Source organism: Homalodisca vitripennis, chromosome 1 (genome assembly GCF_021130785.1).
Source record: "Homalodisca vitripennis isolate AUS2020 chromosome 1, UT_GWSS_2.1, whole genome shotgun sequence".
Taxonomy (NCBI): domain Eukaryota; kingdom Metazoa; phylum Arthropoda; class Insecta; order Hemiptera; family Cicadellidae; genus Homalodisca; species Homalodisca vitripennis.
In genome coordinates, this window is record NC_060207.1 from 102,889,440 (window position 1) to 102,911,632 (window position 22,193).

At 34.5% G+C, this 22,193-nt stretch overlaps 1 protein-coding gene across 1 annotated transcript in view; it reads left to right on the forward strand.

Moving 5' to 3' along the window:
* The window catches only part of LOC124368169, a 147,257-nt gene that overhangs the window by 24,295 nt on the left and 100,769 nt on the right, over positions 1-22,193 (forward strand). The window contains 2 exon segments of the mRNA XM_046825447.1: positions 5,048-5,287; positions 11,272-11,448. Coding sequence (XP_046681403.1) covers positions 5,048-5,287; positions 11,272-11,448 — 417 coding nt within the window.

Sequence of the window (22,193 nt, forward strand, 5' to 3'; positions counted from 1 at the left end):
ATTAAGAACCACATCGACCTCCCGCACATGTGCACTATTAAGCCACACAGGAGCACAATATTCAGCAGCGGAGTACACAAGGGACAAAGAAGTGGTACGCAGTACTTTTGCGTTGGCTCCCCAAGTTGATCCAGCAAGATGCTGTACTATATTAGCCCTTGTTTTCAGCTTTGCTGCTGTCTTTTGAAGGTGACTTTTAAAAGTGAGAGATTGGTCTAAGGTAACTCCCAGATACTGCGAATGTTCATTATGTTTCAATTTGACACCATCAAGAGTTACATTTAACTTGTAGTTCGCCAGTCTGTTATTTAGATGGAAACATGATACTTCAGTTTTAGTAGGATTTGGATTTAGCTTCCAGGCTCTAAAATAATCTGCGAGGACTGAAAGATCATCAGTGAGTGCCTGTTCTGTTTTCTTTATGTCATTATGTTGGTAGGCTAAGGCAATATCATCCGCATAAATAAACTTTCTGGATAACGTTGTTGGGATGTCGGCAGAGTACACGTTGAACAACAAAGGAGCAAGTACTGAGCCCTGTGGAAGGCCATTTTTAAGTTGCCTGAAAGAACTTTCCTCACGGCCAAGGCATACTTTTATAAGCCTGTCGCTAATCATTGAATTAAGAAGCCGCAGAAGGAAAGGGCAAGGAATTAGATTATAAAGCTTTACTAAAAGGCCTTTTCTCCAGACAGTGTCGTAAGCTGCAGTGAGGTCCATAAAGGCTGTAGAGGTTTTTGTTCTCTTTTCAAAACCATTCTCAATAAAAGTTGTTAGCGCAAGCACCTGATCGCAGCAGTTACGACCAGGTCTAAAGCCAGCTTGATCTATAGGAATGCTGGCATTGAGAATGGGAAATATTCTATTATAGATCAACCTCTCCAGCAGCTTATAACACACACTCAACAGGGCTATGGGCCTATAGCTCTCAATACGCTCTGGGTCTTTGTTGGGCTTCAAAACGGCGATTATTTTAGATCTTTTAAATGCTGCAGGCAGGTTACCTGTAGCCAGTATTTTGTTGAACACCGTAAGAAGCCAGTATTTAACTTTGATTCCTGAGTACTTTAGGAATTCTGGGAAGACATTATCGATACCGGCTGCCTTCCCAACTGACAGAGCGGAGATGGCCACTTCAATTTCATCAAGTTCAAATGCTCTCGATATTTCCAACGGAGCTTGCCGACTGCTTTTAAATTCGTTTAACTTGTAATTAACCAGCTTGTCAGATGGGTGGCGAACTGACTTGGACAAAGCAACAATACGCTTTGCTATTGCACAGGGTTTCGGATGTGACAAAGAATTGTTCGTCGAAGGCTTGCCGGTGGAGAGCTTTCTCAAGAGGGACCAAGCTTTACGGCTACTATGGGTGAAGTTAAGATTTTCCGTTGTGTGTACCCACTTTTCTCTTCTTGCTTTGTCAAGAGATTGTAGCAGCCGATCAGCTGTTTCTGTGTTCCCGGTGTCATTGAACTCACTGTAAAGGTCCTCACACTCTTGACTCCAACCTGGCACATAGCTCTTTCGAAATCCTCGTGGAATGCACAGTTTAGCAGTAGCCAGGACTAGCTTTGTGAACCGGTCATAGTTTCTTATCGTGGGAGGGATGAACCTGATGCCATCATCAAGCCTGGATGTAAAGGCTTTCCAATCAGCTTTGTTAAAATTCCAGCGAGGCCGAGGGAAGAATCTTACAAGAGGAATCTTGATTCCGGCTGAAATAAGCACAGGCCTATGCTGAGAATGAGGAAAGGCACCAAGAACTTTCCTCCCAACTGCTAAAGGCTTAAGAGAGCGGGCACAAAAGCAAAAACATAGGTCTGGAGTATAACCGCGACGCCAGCGGGCTGAATAAAAAGTGTGGGCGTCTTTGGCATCATGTATGAATATTAAGTTGTTATTTTCAGCCCAACTAGTTAAACTCGTACCATTGTCGTCATCCGATGAGTATCCCCACGAGCTGTGATGACTGTTAAAGTCCCCAATGTAAAGGACGGGGTGTCCAAATATGGGAAGTACTGTGTCAGACCATTGTCTATTAGGTGGTTTGTAGACATTTAATATAGTTGTTTCTGGCACTTTCACCACCAGTACAAAAATATCGTCATCACAGCTCTTGTAAATCGGGGACACATCATCGATGCCCTGCCTAACATAAGTTGCCACTCCGTATTTTCTGTGGCCAATGGCTTCTACAAATGTATATCCAGGGATATTATCTCTTGCACAGGTGTTAGAATTCTCAATGTGAGTCTCCTGGAGTGCTAGGACATCGACGTTGTTCTTTATCATAATTTTGCTTAGGCACTCACATTTAGATCTGCTAAGACCCTCGGCGTTAAAATAACATATATTTAAGAGAGAGCCAATATTTAAAAAATCAGTATTTGTTTGGTCCTGAGAAGGACCGTTTGTTTGGTCTTCGATAGCTGCCATAACTGGGAGATCACAAGAGTGACGGTCCAGCTACCAAAAATTGCTGTTTGTTTAGCGTTTTTTGGAGCACGTGTAGCAAGCTACGGACGCGAACAACTCCACCCCCCAACAAACACTGTAATAATTGTGGCTAGTGTTATCTGGATTAATACAGTGTAAAGGCTGATCAGTGCAGTTCAGTATGTCACTTGATACTAAACAGTTGCATTGTCGCAATGTTGCTTGTCCTACAATAACACAATTTTGATATCAGGGAGATACAAAATGAATGTTAACATTAGTAATAATCAGACAATTTAATGATGACATAATCGCTACTGTACAAGTTTTATTGTCCAAATTGGGCTCAGGTATTCTAAAACCAACAAAATTGCAAGCAACTTAACACATTGGCTGCTACAAAAGTTTGGTACAAATTTTAAAGAGCAGAAAATTTATTGTTTAAAAGCCTTAATGTTTTACTTTAAAAATGAAAAATACAATGAAATCATATATTTTTATAACAGTCATATTTTCTAGCAGGATTTTTTGCGCTTAGCACCTTTAAAAGGAATTTTCATAAACATGATGACATTTTGTGTCAAAAAATGTACTTTTAGATGTTGGTTGAAATATGATGTCGAAGTATTGTTGTAAAGGTTCAAGGTTGTAATCGTTGACGTCATAATACTGTGCCAAAATTCCCGGGTCCAGCACCTGAGCGAGCCCAAAATGATGTTCCATCACTCATAGTAGCAATATTGTTGAAAATTAGTCAAATTTAGTTTGTTTACTTTAAACCAGTGTTATGAAGAAAATTTAGAAATTGTAATATTTACAAACCCAAAGCACGTAGTTGCGGTTTCCCATCACATTGTGCACACATATATACAGTAATTTTCCTCTTTCCTTCTTTCAGACACTGATGATATCTTTTACGCAGAAGTAGGCCTTGTTTATCAAGTGCGTCTTTGAAATGACATGCAGAAGGTTGTGTGTGGAGACCACATTAGAGAAGGTCCCGATTTGGGTTGCAAAAGTGCTTCAATAACCTGTAGGCGGAAGACACAGCTGTATGATGTTGTCATTATTTGCGACATTATGTAGTTTTAGAGAATTCACCACATCTACTACCCCTTAAGTTGTATTGTACAATAGCCAAGGGCTTCTTTCTCTGCACATTACAACGATTCGTTGTGAGGACCATGTTGTTTTCGTGTTCTGTTGAGATATATGACACGACTCTCTTGTCCCTCCATTTGGCTACCGTGGCACCTTCAGCGTATTGGGCTATTGTTTCCTCTTTTATCAGTTTTGCCTGTTTGACATCATCTAGAATGTACTTTCTATTCAAAGTCTGAGGGTGCCAGTGCAGTACATTTTATTGGACAGCAGTTTGGAAGCAAGATAATTTAAAATAAGCTATTATAAAAATTATCCATTTATAAGGCATGGGCTACATTCAGTTTTCATCTCATCAAATATAACAACTTTGGTAGCATGACCAAATACTCCTCACCCCCCTAGATCCTCTTGGCTGCAAGAGTATACAGCGAATTGAGCAACTAATCCCTGAGGCTCATACAGGGGAGTACAATTTGATGCCGTATTTATGGTGTTTTCTATTTATGTAATGCCAAAACACCAAGAGTCCTCTCCATAGTACCAATCCCTTGTCATAAGAAAGTTCCTTACATGGGTAATATGTCATCTACTTTCTGGTTGAAATATGTAACTAGCATTTTCACTTTTTTAACCTATCTTCTGATTCAGGACGGTTATATTCCACGTTCTTGGAAAAGTGTAGACATCTAAGAATAAAAAGAAATCTGTCTCTGCTCATTTGTTCTCTGAAAAGTTTTAGATAAAATAATCTGGATGTTTACCAGTAGTCCTGGTAGCGATTGAGTCTTATAGTTCCCATGTGAAGCAAAATACCTATGAACACTTTAAATTCTGGTACTATCACTTCTTGCCACTTAGTTATTTTTGAATTTTCAGTTAATATTGGCTTTTTAATAACTTGGAAAACATATGTTTGTTTCTCGAACAATATTTTCAAGAAAAGTGTCATCAAGGAGTAGGTTAAACCAATTGATTGGCTTGATGTCGCCAGGTACCGGTACTTAAAACGTATTTCTTCTGTTAATTCTACACAACAAAAGGACTGTGTAGAAGAAGTCCACAAAGGATTGTGATGGTCAACATCATCGTCCAAATTATCACTTTCTTCCTCACTCAGTTCATAATCACTGTCACAAAGATTTGGAACAACGACGTTGAAGCAGCCAAACTTTACATCTTTAAATATAATTTACTTTTTACAGTACAGACACACCCAAAAGTAATTAACACAACACACAAGCACAGCAGTACATTGAAAGGTGTGAACCAGAAACTAACAGCACACGAGATTGGGTTATGGTCGGTACACAATGCTACAGACCGCTAAAAATACCCGAAGCAACTAGCTGGTGATTGATGCAATAGTCTTTTGTGGGCAAAAGCACGGGAAATCCTGCTCGCAACACTGGCATGACAGTTTAGACCGCAGGGTTTCCTGCTCACCACACTCAATGTGTTACGAACCAAAAACAGGCAGATGAATGCTTAGTTCTTTGTTATGTCATAGGCATACTCCGTGCAAGGAGTGCCACACTCGGAGCGCAACTATGTGTTACGCAAACGAGTTGCTCCTTCGTTGGACACTACTACGTTTGTCTGCTACACCTGTGCTCTTGAGTACCCCTCTTCCTCCATCCGACTACTCTACTGCTGCCCCAATCCGGAGAAGGAAGCATACTTTCCCTTCATCTGCAGCTTGAAGCCACCCCAAGGCGCCAGTCCCATATCACCACAGGGAATGGTTCAGGTAACTTGGATAAGCAATCTCAATTGTAAAATTTCTACTATTAATTGTTACGCTTTGTAATTCTAAATGATAGTTGTTTTTACGGAGAGTAAATTAGAATATAGGGGGTAAAGAGAAAATTTTCTATTAATTAAATATATATTATTTATCATACATTATATAAATCACATTTTAAAATTTTCCTAGAAACTTGTAGAATAATACAATGTTTAACATTATGTTATAATGAATTCTCTTTACTTTTACAGGTAGTAGAAACTTTTTCATTTAAGTTAGTAAAATTGTTTTACATTTGGAATAAAACTACTCTAAATAGTATTTATTGTGATTAGGGTTAATTGATTTCAACAAATTAAATTCCATTAGATTAGGATTAACTCTAATTAAAATAATAAATATGAACGTTAAAAGATGTTTACGTATGATAAATAAAGTTTGTTTTTAAATTTTGCATAAAAATTCTTCCTTTTAGCATTATTTTAGTATCATAAATGATTGGAGGCAATCCAAATAATAACAAAGGTTGCCCAATTTCACATGGAATATAGAGATATAAATAATTTTGTACAAATGTAGTAGAAACTTTCCCTATGAATTATTTTTTGCTAACTTGTTCAATGTTATAAAAATGTACTGGTAAACTAATGGTATTTTTACAATATGACATATATATATATATATATATATATATATATATATATATATATATATATATATTGTAATGACTCATTTCATACACCCATCTCACATTCATTTCAATATTTAATTTAATTTAGAAATTTATTAGTAATAATAATTAAATAATTAAGGAATAATTATTTATAAATTGTCTCAAATTTTAATACAAACAATAATAAATACAAAATTAAATATATCAAAATTAATCAAAATTCACCTTATTACATATAAAACTCAAAAGTTATAAAGTTAACTAAAGTCAGTGATACAGTGTGCAGGGATGATTGTTGAGTGAAGACAGCAGAGGTTTAAAAGTTGAGAGGAGAGAGGGATATAGAAGAAGTGAAGCAAGATTATTATTTTAAATAAAGAAACTGGTTACATTTTATTCAACAGTATTTGATTCAAAAGAAAGGTTAATTTATTAAATTCATATTATCACTGAAGTACCGAGAAGCAGAAGACAGACATTGGGTGAGAAAATTCCTTTTAAATTTAACAGTGATCCATTGGAAGAACATAAAACTCAGGAACATTCAATTTGGCTAACAATTCAAAATTAATATAATAAAAATTTAACAAAATTATTTTTCAAAATATATTATCTTTGATTAAAAACAATACCTAATATTTCTATTTCATTAAGCCAGCACGACCACCCTGCCCTAAAATTTAAGAACTGTATTTAAAAATTTACCATTATTGTATCCTCCATCTTGTTACAAAATTCAAACCTGTATGTCAATTAATTTATCATCATTAAAGTTCACATTTGTATCATACTGAGTTATTTATTATTTCTAGCTATAATCATCAGAATACAGATTAAGTTTAACCATTTATTTAAAGTATATAGTAATAGTATATATATATATATATATATATATATATATAGTATATATATATATATATATATATATAGTATATAGTATATATATATATATAGGATACAATAATGGTAAATTTTTAAATACAGTTCTTATATATATATATATATATATATATATATCCTCATATTGTAAAAATCATTTCTATATAATAATATAAATTTACTACAAGGAAATATCCATTGTATTGTAATAACTAATTTTTATTTTTTCTTAATGATCAAAATGAGAGTTTCTACAGTGTCAAACACCTTTTTTATTAAAATATTTGAAGATAACCTGTGATAAAGGTTATTTTTGACGATGGAAGGATTGTGAAGGAAACAGGATTTTTCCGGACATTTGCCATCGTTCAGTGAAACAAGAAAACAGTAACACTACGTTTCGAGATCTGCAATCTAGTGGTTAGTAGACGAGTGAAGACGTATTGTGACCTGTATTCCGTAGTTTAGTTTTAATGATTAGTGTTTTATATAGTTTTGTATTAAGTGCATGTCTTTAGTGTTAGTGAAGTTGACAACAACATGTAGGTTGTGATTCCTGACTTAGGCGTGCCACAACGCTTTAGTAAGATTTGTTTATTTTAACCTAGTTTGTAATTATGTATTAGGTTAGTTCTTTACCTGAAGAAGAGATCAGATTGCAGATCTCGAAACGTAGTGTTACTGTTTTCTTGTTTCACTGAACGATGGCAAATGTCCGGAAAAATCCTGTTTCCTTCATAACCTGTGATATAGACAGTTTGACTATAATATTGTATATTTTTCAAGGTTATATTAATTTAATATCCTATGTAAGGTCAGAATGTATAAAATATATATGAATAGTCTTAAGAAATGGCAGGGTAGCCATGCTTCTGGAACTCCTGAAGTCATGGAAAATATAAAGGTCATGGAAAGTCATTGAAATTCAAGTCGGTCATGGAACATTTCGCCGTAGCTGTTTTAGGCTGGTTTTCCTGCAAGCAGACTGAGCTCATGTTGTTGCCGATGGCCAAGCGGTGATTGGCTGCGATGCTGAGGAGGCAGATACAGATGCTGCCTGGCCCGGCTCACTACCAGACAAGTCGAGCTTTGTTGGTTGTCGGCTAAACCGAGCCGACCCGTGCCTTGCTACAATTGTAAACAAATGTCTACGGCTTGGGACAAGGGCATAGCAGAGACAGTGAATCCAGACGATTCTGAGCCAATGAGCCAGGTCCGACTCAGCTTCCGTACTTGCTGGGCCAACCGTGCCACCTACATACACATCCGGCCACAACTGTAGTCCCTCCCGCTTCAGATGCAGCTACTCCAACTACTGCTGGAGGTCCTTCGGCCACCGCTGTGGCCACAGCTACCAATTCGTGAATGGTGACACCTGGGCCAGTGAAGCTCTTCCGGTACTTGCAGACCGACAACGTCACAGTGGCTAAGATACGTTGGGCCTTGTTCGCAGTCGAGCATCATTTATCAATGAGGTCAGCAGGAGCAGCATCCAAAGTGTTGTGAGTTGATGTTTCCGGACAGTCAAATCACAGGAAAAATTTTATTTGAGAGTACTAAAATTAGTTATTTGGTGAACTTTGGTATTGCTGAGTATTTTCAAGACCTACTGGAAAAGGAAGTCCAGGAATCATCTGCCTTTGTTGCTATGTTTGATGAAAGCATGAATAAAGTTAGTGAGAAACAGCACTAAGGTATTTGAATCTTGTAAGTGATGAAGTGAACATAAGATATTTCTCCTCTGCTTTTTTTGACTAAAGGCATTATGAGCAATTTGATGTTGAACTTCAGAAGTCAATTAAAGCATGTGGATGTAGAGAAAAATTGTTCTCATTGTCTATCAATGGACCTAATGTAAATCTAAAGATCTGGAGGAGGAACTTCAGACTGATAATAATGATGATGATCCTATATTTTTGTTTATGTGCACCTGTGTTTTGTACGCCCTCAACAATGTGTTCAAATCAGGAGGCTAAGTGGAATCTAGTTCAATTTTTTAGGGCTCTACAATTTTTTTAAAGATGTTTCTGTCAAGAGGGGTATTATGTAGAAGTAACAGAGTCAGATATCATGCCCCTCAAATTTTGTACCCTGAGGTGGTTGCTTAGTGGAGAGTGTGCAGAAAGAGCTATCAAAATGGCGCCTCACTTGAATGAATACAAGGCCCATTTGGAGAAGGACCCTGGTGCTCCCAAACCACCTGATACTCAGGGCTATAAGGTTATCACTAGATGATAATTTATCGATTGCTAAACTAGCATTTTTCAGTTATATATCTAGTCTTGTAGAGCCATTTTTGATGAAGTACCAAGCCGATGAGCCATTGGTGCCTTTTTTGTAGTTCTCTATTTAAACTTTGTTATTGGCGATGGAAGGTTTGTAAGGATAACAGGATTTTGGATATTTGCCATTGTTATAGGTGTTATACCTTTTATAACCTATAACAATGGCAAATGTCAGAAATCCGGATATTCTTGTCAGTTCTGTTGTACAACTTGTTAAGTATGTTTGTTAAACAGTCTGCTCTTTCCGAGGTTTCCTCTCCAATCAAATTAGATTTAAAAAACAAAAACTTCTTGATTAAACCAAACAATTTTGAGGTTAGTTTTGGCGCGAAATCAGAAGTAAAGAAAGTGAAATGTGATAGTCAGAGTGTGTAGACTTTCTGAAAGCAATGTGCTCAAAACTTCAGCTCAAGTCTCCGCTGAAAAGTGACCTGTAACTGACACTGCCTCAAGAGACTGAAAAGTGCTCTTGTAATATTGCATAGGAGCAATTACATCAAGGCAAATACATGTGACCGAATCCTGAAAGAGGTGAAGTCGATGTTTAATAGGGAACATTAAAAAACTCTCCTCAAAGCTTATGAGCACTCAGAGCGCGTAGAAAATTTCTGGAGGAGATTTCTCTTGGAAAACAATGCCTCCGACAAATGTAAAGCTTTAATCAAGAAGATTCTAATTTTAAGTCATGGAGATGCTTTTGTAGAGCAAGGTTTCTCAATTAATAAAGAAATCTTATATGACAACCTTCTAGAGAGGTTGCTTATTTCCCAGCGCCTCGTCTATGAGGGGATCAAAAGAGCTTGTGGAGCAAAATAATATCAACATTGATTAGAAGATGATCATGAAATGTCATCAGACCCGGAGCTGGTGTCAAGAATACCTCGTAGACCAAAGGAAGGCAAATGCAGCAGTCTCTGATAAGGAAACCAGGAAAAGAATTCAGGCTATCATCAACGACCTTACGCAAAAAAGGGCTAAGATAGTAGTGGAAAAACAATAAGAGGCTGAAGCCCACCGGCTAGAAATTTAAAATTGAAAAACGCAATTAAAGCTGTAGCTAGTCAAGTTACGCAAGAAATGGCTGTCTTAATTTCTTAATTAGATAAGAATAACTACAATTTTAGTGTTTTTTGACAAATTGTAATTCTCAAAGAATATTGTCTTTCATGTCAAGACTGTTATTTTAGGTGTTAATAAAAATGTTTCTTGCTGATTAAATGGTTATATTTCACTTTATGATGAAGTTTTTGTATAAATAAACCTCATTTGTGTCAAATTTTAAGTTTAATTAATTATTTGGAGATTTAAGCGGTGTGGAAGAGCTTGTCTCATATACAATATAGTTAAATGTCCACAAGTCGTAATGCCAAAACAGGCTCCCCAAAGACCTGGATTTTTACTGAAACCAGTTTGGAAAACCTGGAAAAGTCATGGAATTTCAAATTTTCAGACACGTGACCACTCTGAATGGGTATGTAAAAATAAAAATTAAGTAGGCAACATCCTTCAGATTATTACCATTTCACGTAGTCTTCTAAAATTAAAGTAAATTATATGTAATTTTTTTACGAGACTAGATTTCAATAGTACAGTTTATTGGGAAAAAGTAGATTTATAATTTGTTAATTTTGGCTCCAAAACAACTTAGCTATTAAAAAAAGTTCTGAAGTCATATGTTTTATTTTCCTTAGTATAAAAATAACTGTTATGAACAATTTATAGTACATCCTAGTTGGCATCAGAGGTTTGGTATTTTGGTTGTATTTATAGTTAGAACATTTTATTTTAAACAAATTGAGGTACTAGGGTATTATCCAGAGGGCTCACCGTCCTTATCTCTTATTTTGTATTCTGCTATATAACACAACTTAGTTGTGTGTTCCAATAGAGGAATTTTGCTTAAGAAAGAAATTGTCATTCACACTAGTTTTGGTAGTGGTTGAATGGGAGAGTATCAGAAAAGGGTTAAAAATGTTGAACAATTTATTTCTTGGTTAATGTTTAATTTTAGCTGGACAGACTTAAAATCATTTGTAAGACCAACTACTATATTATATTTGTGTATTACTATACATCTAGACACACTTCCAAACAAGGTTAATTTCTTATCTTAAAAACAATTTCATGTAATAGTAATGATCTTGTGTTAGGTTTGTTCAATCTGCTACAAGTCTATACCACAGAAGCAGAGTCTGTTTGGGGCGAGTAATAATCACAACGAGGCAAGTGTATTAAGTGAGACCCCACCTGCGATCTTGCAGAGTGCCAAGAGTCCAGACATCCGGTTCCGGCCATATGAGCTGTCCAAGCCCTCACCTTCTCCTAAGGTATGTAGGTAAAAAGTTGATTTCTGTATTTTTTGCTAAATATAAATACATTACATATTTATTCCAGGTGTCTCACAAGTCTCCCTCCCCATTAACTGTTGAATAAAAATACATCAACTATTATCCATGGGGACGTTATCCTAATATTATAAATGCGAAAGTACAGTACCTTTGTTTGTTTCATTTTCACATATAAACTATTCTACCGATTATACTGAAATTTTACATGAACATTAGTAGGATGAACATAGGCCTATTCTTATTTCGTAATTCCTTCTGGGCTACACCCCACTATTCTTTAAAACAGCAGAAAATCTCTTCTTGGTCTCTAAAGTTGTGAAATGTGAATTTAAGGAGCCAGTTAATAATGTGTTCAACTGTTATTTGCAAACATTGTATTATGACAGTACGACTGTTTGATTATTTTAACCAATATTTTCAATTTGTTTACATTTATAGAGTGATAGCATAACAAAAGTAACAACACATTATTTCAACATCTTAGGAAAACCAATTTATTTATTCTGGATCACAAAACGGTACACTAAGCACTAAATAAAATTTTTATGACAAATAATTGTTGAGTGGACATCGCATCCATATCTCACTGACAAGGTATTTAATACTTATTAGGTATACAGGGTGTTTGAAAAGTATGGGTACGGCTTAGTAAAAAAACATCGGTATTTATTGTGTTATAAATTTATGACATAATTTGCTAATTAAAAAAAGTCAGTGAAAACACATTAGTTAGTAGAGTGAAACGCTGCCTACCGCATCAGAATACGACGATCCAGTCAGAAATGGCGGCGCTTAATGTACTTCACAATGTGTACCTAAAACAACCCGCCATTTCTGATTGGATAATCCTTTTGAGATGCGGTTTGCGGAATTCAACTCTACTAAGTGAGCTCTTTCAAATGAGGTATCACTCGACCCATGCTTCAAATTTAAGATTTCCATGTTTTCCTCTGTGGGCCGTCCCCCCATGGTTGGCATGTCATGGTAATAGCAAGGGAAAATAGTTTACATAGCCTTACGACACTGTGCAAAGTTCATAGATGTTATCTCCTATGGTTTTTAAAACATTAAGCCGTACCCATACTTTTCAAACACCCTGTATAAATACTAATATAACTCTTAGACTAGACCGAGGAGATGTACGATATAGCGAACATGCATTGGGAAGCAAGAACTTTACTTTCACGTATTTTCTTTACAATGGATGGCAACTGTCATAATGGAAGTATTGAAATGTGTTTGTATTATTAATATCGATTTTAGTTTTTAGTTTTCAATAACATCTAATTATCCAAGAATAAATTTAAAAATTCAACAATAAATAATAAATTCAATATTGTTTAGAATGTCATTCTCAGTATGCCTGATAAAGCATGTTGGGTGGATATTAATGTTAGTATTGATGTCAGATCAATCATGTTGTAGCTTGCTGGTTTTTTCATATTTGTGTCTTATATTACTTTCCTTATATTTATTACTTGTCTTATAATACTTTTTTTATTTGTTTCTTATAGACGTTACTGATGCATTTGGTATTACAACTGGATTTAATTAATGGAAGTCATTGAAACTGCAGTTTTAATAGTAATTGCATAGTTTCTATATTTATTACTGATTGTATTAACAATCATTAATTATTCTTCCTACAGCAGTGGAGAGTTTCTGAATGACCAAAGAGCATCTCTGAGTCATTTCGTTCCCTCTCCTACAGTTTTAATAGGTATAGGTAGTTGATTGTTTGTCTGTAATTTCGTGTACCATTAAACTAAATTCTATTTTGTAGTTTATAAAAAGAAAGTTATGAACAGTTTCAGATTTAAATTAATGTTGGGCATTTCTTAATGATTTATATTTTCTCTGTATAGTTTTATGTGTGCCATCTAGGCCAAAACTTAATCAAAAAACAAAAGAGGTGAATATAGTTTGAAATTTTATTTATGTTTGAACCAAGTACCCACATTCCACATTTTGAGCAACTAACAAGTTTCAAATTTTTGTCACTAATTGAGAATTTCCATATAGTTTTTATAATATAAGAAAACATTTCATATAAGATATAATCTTATACCCTGTATTGTTTAAATTTGTATCCTTATTTATAATTAATTTGAAATTTTAATGGTGTACCTGTCCATGTACTTTAATAAGCAATAGACTCTCTGTATTCTATGATATGTACAATATACAAAATGAAGTGTAATTTATTTATCAATGAAATAACAATCACATACATGTAGGTTCTATATTAATAAACAAAATTAGAAGTCAAGTATTAAGGACAATTTTATTAAGTTACCATTTTGATTTGTTTATTCAACATATTTAGACAATGGTTTCAGTGTAGAATTTTGTAATATCATGATGCAAATTATAACTGATCAAAGGCAATAAATATTTGTGTATGTTTTTGCCTTACATTGTTAAACGTCACCAACTTTTGGAATATTTTATCTCCAGTCTGTTACTGAATAATTGTGTCAAATATACACAAGTCATAAATTATAGTCTCCGAAAGAATTGTGTAGACATATACGTTCATGATAAGGAATATTTTAATTGTTAAACTTGAACTAAGATTTTGCAAAAGATGTAATGTTCTTGTAGTTATCTATGGAATGGGTAGTTGATTTGTACATAGCCATTTCAAGAGAATTTGCAAGTGTGTAAAAAAACATACAGGTTTTGATGAATCTTGAAAATCCTTTCGAGACCTCACAATGTGAAAATAAAGTCCAAACCCTACTCTTCTAATTTTGTACCATGTAATATTCTTTTGGTAATTTATTACCTTTATCACTTGAACTACTACTTTTTCATACCCATGTATCACCTAGGACTTTACATTTCCATCATTTGGCTGGTTTTACAAACATATTACAAATACTAAAATTTGACCTCGATTCACGAATTTCGAATCCTAATAGCGTTTTTATTTTATCTAAGTATGATTGAAAAATAATCACCACAAAAAATGTCTATAATTCTTAAGGCTTTGGAGACTGACTAATAATATTAAAAGTAATTCAAGAATACCACTCTATTGTAAAGAGATTTGCAGAGGTTCAGAGAAATAGCTATATTTTAAGAAAAATGTTGTATCCCTTGCCTTTCACTTTAATTTGATCAATTATTATATAAGATTATATGTTTTTAATTTATAAAACGTATGTGCATAAATTTGTATCATTTATTAAATACAAGTAATGAATTCTCCCACCCAGCCACACAAAGTTTAAATTTATTTGATAGAATAATGTAAATGCGTGGTATGTACGATATATTATTGTAATGTAACTAATGTAAAGTTTTTGGAAATTATGGGTTTTGCCGACAAGTCCACTGAACTTGTAAACCCTACATTTTTAAGGAAATTTTATTAAATAAAATAAAATCAATGATAAAACATATTTTAAACTTAAACTTAGAAAATGAATCTTCAAAAGGGATATAATTACAAAGTCTAGTTAATTTGCTAATTAGGTTATCTATCTACAGTATAATAAGTGACATAGTGTTACTGATTGTATTGCATCACTGAACAATGGTAAATGTCCTGAAAAATCCAGTTTTCTTCACAAACCTTCCATCGTCAAAAACTAACTTCAAACAAAGAATATATCTACGGTTTTTTCATAAACAAAACTGATCAGTGGTTGTCTCTAAATATACATAGCAGTCCATGGCAGTGCCTACAAATAAATATAGAAAATACCAACTGCAAACAAAATATTATTCCAAAACGATATTTTGTTACTTAGGTTATCTATGTATGGGATTTTAAACTCAAAATACAACAAAACGTTTTCATGATCTGTAACTTGCGTAATACCGATCAACTGTCGCCTGTGAATAAATGCAGCAAACACGCCTTTGTGTGACCATAAATATAAAACAATACTAATGGCAAGCAAAATATTATTTTAAAAAGTTCGGTAATTATTTGATAAGGTTATGTGTGTAGTTTTGAAAATTCAAATTACGGCAAATCACGTTTAAATTTATGGTAATTTGTGTACTGTCGATCAGAAGATTGATGTTCATGCAGCAGATTTCCACAGATTTGAATGTTTAATCCCGTTGATCTATTATTTATTAAAGATTATGGGTTTGGCTTCGACCCGTTACTAATATTCTATTATTACATACATATGTACATCTATATGCAGGTGTACAGTATATACAAATTTGTATGTTGTCGCCCTGAAAGAAAATGTGTTTGAAAAACATATTTTTATTATTCAGAATGACCTAAGATAAACATGGTGTGGCAAAATGACTGGAAACACCTTAATATTTTTAAACCACAGCGGGTAAAATCTGCATCCTTTCACAATGTTGTATGGCTATCTTAACTACTATTTTATGCAATAACCATCACCAACTCCCCCTCCCCCCCATACATTGGTCCTTGGGAAGTGTAAAAATCATAAATGCAATCTTAGGTCAATATGCTTATAATTTTCAAGTTCTTTATCCCACTAATATTATAAATGCGAAAGTTTGAATTTTGGATGTTTGGAGGTTTGTCCTCGAATCTCGTTGAAACTGCTATATGGATTGTGCTGAAATTTGGAACAGGTATAGCTTTTGGTCTGAATTAACATTTAGAGTGCTTTTTACCACCCTAACACATTCATTTCACCAAATAAAGTCGAATTCAAATTGAAAAATTAGTTTGTTTAAATTCGAATATAATGATAAGAATGAAACGTAATAACGTTCCATAATTCAAATTAAACTGGCACTAAACAGCTGTTGACAGCTATAATTCGACAAACTTTCTGAAACATCTGTTTACATTGCTAATGAAAATAAAAAGATAATGGCGGGCGACTTATTATGCCAAAACACCGGGGGTGAATTTAAACGACCATAACAGACCCATATTAATCACAGCATCTTTTTAGTTGTAAGATACACTTTCGTCATTGGGATAAAAAGGCTAACTCTTATTGTTACTGAAGCCATCGAAGAACTTCAATAAATTATCATAGAATTTGGGAGGGAAATACTAATCTTATAAAAACTGTTTCACTTTACGACTTCAGGATCCCAAACCTCTGTTCTTTAAACTTAAATCTAAATTGGATAAGGAGATTGGAATAGCTTTGAGTGACTATCGATTGATTATCTCTAGACTGTTTATTATGTCATAGAAAAAGAATACATAAATATATTGTCCAGTTTTTCAACAGAAAATTGCGTGTGAAGCCGCGGGTAACTGCTAGTTTTTAGAATATAATGTTAAATCACACTTCATAAGCTTTATGCATTAGAAAATATCGTCTTTTGAATCATGATCAAAATTGAACATTTAACCCTTTGAGTACCAAATATTTATTGAGTGGGTAGGCTATACTGAAAAGTGCCAGGTATTTTTCTAGTGGGTGTACCTAAAAGTGCCAGCCCTTTTGCAGGCATTTTGCAAGGTTTTAGTAAAAAAATTCACAGTTCAATTATTTAATAAGCTATCAACATGATTCTTTTTTTATTTTTCTCTGAAAACTCTGTTAAATTAACATAAAATAACAAAGTTACCATAACACTAAATTTAGGAATACCAAAAATGGACTTACCTAAAAAAAATTTCAATTTCAATACCTCATTTTTCAACCAAATTATTATGACCAAAAAATTCATATCATTTTCTTAGTCCATATCACTGGAAAGTGTATGCAATTGTCTGTAAATCTTGAAAAATTTATATTATTATCTTCAATAATGAGTAAGTTATACAACTTTTAAGAAACTATTGTCACATTGTTTCCGGTAGCTATGGCAACCAAAAATGTTTATATGTGAGTTTCATAATTTAAAGTTTGATCGGAAATGTACTATAACAATTTATTTTGAAAAGAACGATTCTTCACAAACATTTCAATATGATATTATTTAAAAAATATTAAAGGTTTACAATTTTTAGTGACTTTTTCCAGTAAAATGGGACGTCGGCACTTTTCGGCCAACTTTTGTTGTCCAGTAAAATCGGACGTTGGCACTTTTCAGACACCTTTTGTCGTCCGGTAAAATTGGACGTTGGCACTCAAAGGGTTAAGCAACTGCCATTTTTTTTATAGGATACAAAGTTTTTAAGAATCTATCAGAAAATAGAGCCTTTGAATACATTAAAGAGGTAAACATCAGCTACCGCTGGCCTAATGTGTTAGTCCTGCCCCTCGATGTCATGGTGTGTATGTCAATTTGTTGAGATTTGGTTGATTGTTAAAATCTTGTTTCCTAGTAAACTTGACTTCTAGTTGGTCTGCATGAATTTTATGTATTAAGCTTCAATAAGTTTATGTTTGAAATATTATCCCTGCAATTTTAGACCTTTCCACTAGTTCTTTTATCATATTTTCTTCGTGTTCTTTAATTCTTACATTTAGTAGTTTTTTGTCCCGCCTATGTATTCCTTATAACAAGAACATACTATGCTGTAAACATAGTATTTTGAGTCCTCTGTGCCATATTTTGGTTTAGTAAAGTAATTTTTGCTTGTGGTTTAAACTATTTTGTTTTATATTAGTGTGTTTAATAGATTTTGGAAATATTATGTTACAATTATAAAGCATAAATGTAAAGTACAAAAATACCATAGTACAATTTTACAACTTCTCTATAGGTCTATTACTCATTTATTATGATACAGTGATCACACTTTCCAAAACAAATAAGCATCACTATTATTTTTGGTGGTTACACATACTAATGTTAAGTTGAAATCAGCGGATGAGTGTAGTCACAGACATTGGCCACCATATAATCTGGGTTGGGTAAAAAATGTGTAATAAATAAAATACTGACAGACATTTAAGCATTTCTCACAACTAACAGCACAGATAAGCTCCTTCTCTGTTGGCACTTTAAAGATTAATATTGGAATAAGATAAAGTTTTATTAATAGTAGTTAATTTCCCAAAGATGCTAGTGTTGGCAGTTTCACTCATAAGTTCCCATTAGTCTAATAACAAGGCAGCACAAAACTTAAGAAAGTAATTTGCAATTTTTATGTCGAATTTTGTTGGTTTTATAATGTTAAAATACGCTAGGATTGGTCACTTTTACTCATAAATGACCATTCCTCCAATAATGGGGTGGCAAGAAGTCTCCAGAAAGTAATTTACAGTCAATATTATGTGGTTGTTGGGAGTAAAGGAATAAATATGCTAATGTTATTAGTTTAACTCATAAGTACTCATTGCTCCAATAATAGGGTAGCAAGAAGTCTCCTGAAAGTACGTAGGCAAATCAAATATAAACGGTAATTTTCAAAATTATATTTATTGAATAATATTATACAGAAACTATACCTTCAACATTTTTCAATGTAATCTCCTGCATTATCTACCCACTTCTGCCACCGATTTGGAAGCTTGAATATTCCCTGTTCAAAAAAAGATTGAGGGCGAGTTGTTAATCGCCGTGTAAAGCGCACATGCTTTTCGACGTCTTCATTGTTTTCAAATCGTTTTCCTCCAAGTGATTCTTTCAGGGGCGCAAACAAAGAATAGTCACAAGGGTACAGGTGTGGACTGTAAGGAGGGTGTTCGAGAGTTTCCCAGCCCATTTCTTCCAATTTATCCCTTGTCAACAATGCGGTGTGAGGCCTTGCGTTGTCATGGAGAAGGATGACATCTCTAATGGGCACACCTCGTCTTTTGTTCCGGTAACTGGTTTTTGCTGACAGTAGCACCTGGCAGTAGTAAGCCGCATTCACTGTTCGTTGATCGTGAAGAAAATCAATGAGTAGAACTCCCCTTGAGTCAACAAAAATTGTTGCAAGAACTTTTCCGGCTGAGAGACGAATTTTGGCTTTCACTGGGTAGCCTTCATCCTTCCTTCGCCACTCCTTACTTGCCATTTTCGATTCGGGAGTGTAATGGTGGACCCACGTCTCATCGCATGTGACGATGCGCCTCAAAAAATCTTCACCTTCTTCTTGAAATCGTTGCAGAAGTCTCCCAGCAATCTCCGACCTGACCTGTTTTTGATTTCCGGTCAACAACCTCGGAACCCAGTGAGCACTAATATTTTTCTGAAGCCAAGGTGGTCTGTAATTGCAGACTGAACACTCCCATAGCTGATACCAATTTCCGACGAGATTTCTTGGAACAGTTAACCGGCGAACCTTCAATAAGCTGTCGAACCGCACTAATGTTGTCATCTGTAAGACTTGACCTTGGGCGTCGACCGTGACTTTCGTTTTCAACACGTTCTCGGCCATCCCTAGATTCTCTGGCCCATGTATACACTCGATTTTGAAACAGAGTAGTGTCCCCAAACTGTGCCTGCAAACGAGTAAAAATTTCCGAAGGCTTAACACCTTCATTTGTTAAAAATGTTATGACGATGCGTTGCGCATCAGATGGATGTACCTCTCGCTCGGTCATGGCTGTACTCAAGGCAGAACATAACGCTAGTGTGAAGCAAGCAGTTCCCCCCACTCCTATTAAGCAAAACAACAATCGCCCACAGCCGCATCACGTCCGAACGTGTTTGGTACAGTCAACAGCAAAATTACCGTTTATATTTGATTTGCCCTCGTAATATGCAGTCTTGTTATTATGTAGTTGTTGGGAGTATAGGATTAAATATGCTAATGTTATTATTTTCACTCATAAGTGCTTATTGCTCCAATAACTGGGTATTGGATTAAATATGCTGATGTTATTCAAGGTGGTAGGTAGTGACTTTCAAGGAATTGAGGATCGATCCACTTGTAAAATTATACACTAGTTATAATTGTAAAAAAAATAATTGTTTTAAATACTCCTGACGTATCAATCCTATTTCTATAACAAACTCTTTCAATAACTTAGAAATAAATTATAAAAAAATAAAATAATCCTGATGATTTATCTCTTTTGTTTGGATTCAGGCAGTTTCTAATATTACTGTGCATTGTATTCTTGGAAGAGTAATTCACTGAATAGACAAGGCTACATCAGTGAGTTTATTCAATCTTCCTACAGCAATGGAAAGTTTCTGAGTGTGGACAAAGACAGTTTGAGCCACTTCGTTCCCTTTCCTACATTCTTAAGTGTTAACCCATTGCGGATCAACGACGTGAGGGTGACGCGGAGCGAGGCGTGGACCAAAAGCACAATGACGTGACCCTCACGCGGATGACGTGGTACGGATGACTCTTTTGTTTTGAACGCTTATCGCTGTTATAAGCCTCGGAGATATATATAGTCTGTTTTCCTGGACTGGCTTCCTATCTTATCTCTGGTAATCGTCCACAAATACTCCCCTCGTTATCGGTCAATAACGTTATTATTTGCGACAAATTGTTTGTCTGAGGCTTACAGTCGTGGCGTTCGATTTTCCTTTGCCTCGTGTGCGTGTACGTAAATAACATGGGTGACAATTTACGATCATCTGAATTAGATAGACTATTATTAGAAAGTGGAAGTGATGAAAGTGATATCGATAGTGTTATTGAGGATGGAAACGGTTCTATCACGCATATTTGTCCACGTTTTCATAATTACACGGATACTAATGTTGACAGAGACGAGCAGGCTAGTGACCATGATTCAGATGTTCAGACTATTTCAGTTGTTTCTTGAAGTGACAGTTTTATTAGAACATTTTTTTATTGTGTAAAAATTTGATCCGTCCTACATCAAGCAACTACAACACGCAAAAAACGTAAGTAAAAATGTTACGTACCTGTATATTTACATTGAATATACCTACTTGTCTAATATGATCTGTATAATGTTTATATAACATAAATAACAACATAAACAAACAAAACATGTATAATTAGCAAGCGCGCTAAGCAGGCAGGTAGGCGTGCAAACACTGCGGGTGCTGCGTTGTAATATGGATTAATTCGTACTCTAAGGCCCGCGTGCGTGCCGTTTTCACGATCAGCAATGGGTTAAGGCTTCAACATAGTATAGTTTTATTTAATTACATTCCAATTTTCAATGCTACAGCCAGAGAAAGTTGCAATATATTTTTATTATTAATAAAACAATAACATATTCACAGATATGTAATTATTTTTAATGAAATCTACTTGAAAGCTCTATCAGTATTTCAATAACTTAAAAATAAATAATAAAAAAATAAAATAATCCTGATGATTAATCTCTTTTGTTTGGATTCAGGCAGTTTCTAATATTACTGTGCATGTATTCTTGGAAGAGTAATTCACTGAATAGACAAGGCTACATCAGTGAGTTTATTCAATCTTCCTACAGCAATGGAAAGTTTCTGAGTGGACAAAGACAATTTGAGCCACTTCGTTCCCTTTCCTACATTCTTAAATGTTAAGGCTTCAACGTAGTATAGTTTTATTTAATTACATTTAAATTTTCAATGCTACAGCTAGAGAAAGTTGCAATATATATTTTTATTATTAATAAAACAATAACATATTCACAGATCTGTAATTATTTTTAATGAAATCTACTTGAAAGCTCTATCAGTATTTCAATAACTTAAAAATAAATAATAAAAAAATAAAATAATCCTGATGATTTATCTCTTTTGTTTGGATTCAGGCAGTTTCTAATATTACTGTGCATGTATTCTTGGAAGAGTAATTCACTGAATAGACAAGGCTACATCAGTGAGTTTATTCAATCTTCCTACAGCAATGGAAAGTTTCTGAGTGGACAAAGACAATTTGAGCCACTTCGTTCCCTTTCCTACATTCTTAAATGTTAAGGCTTCAACGTAGTATAGTTTTATTTAATTACATTTAAATT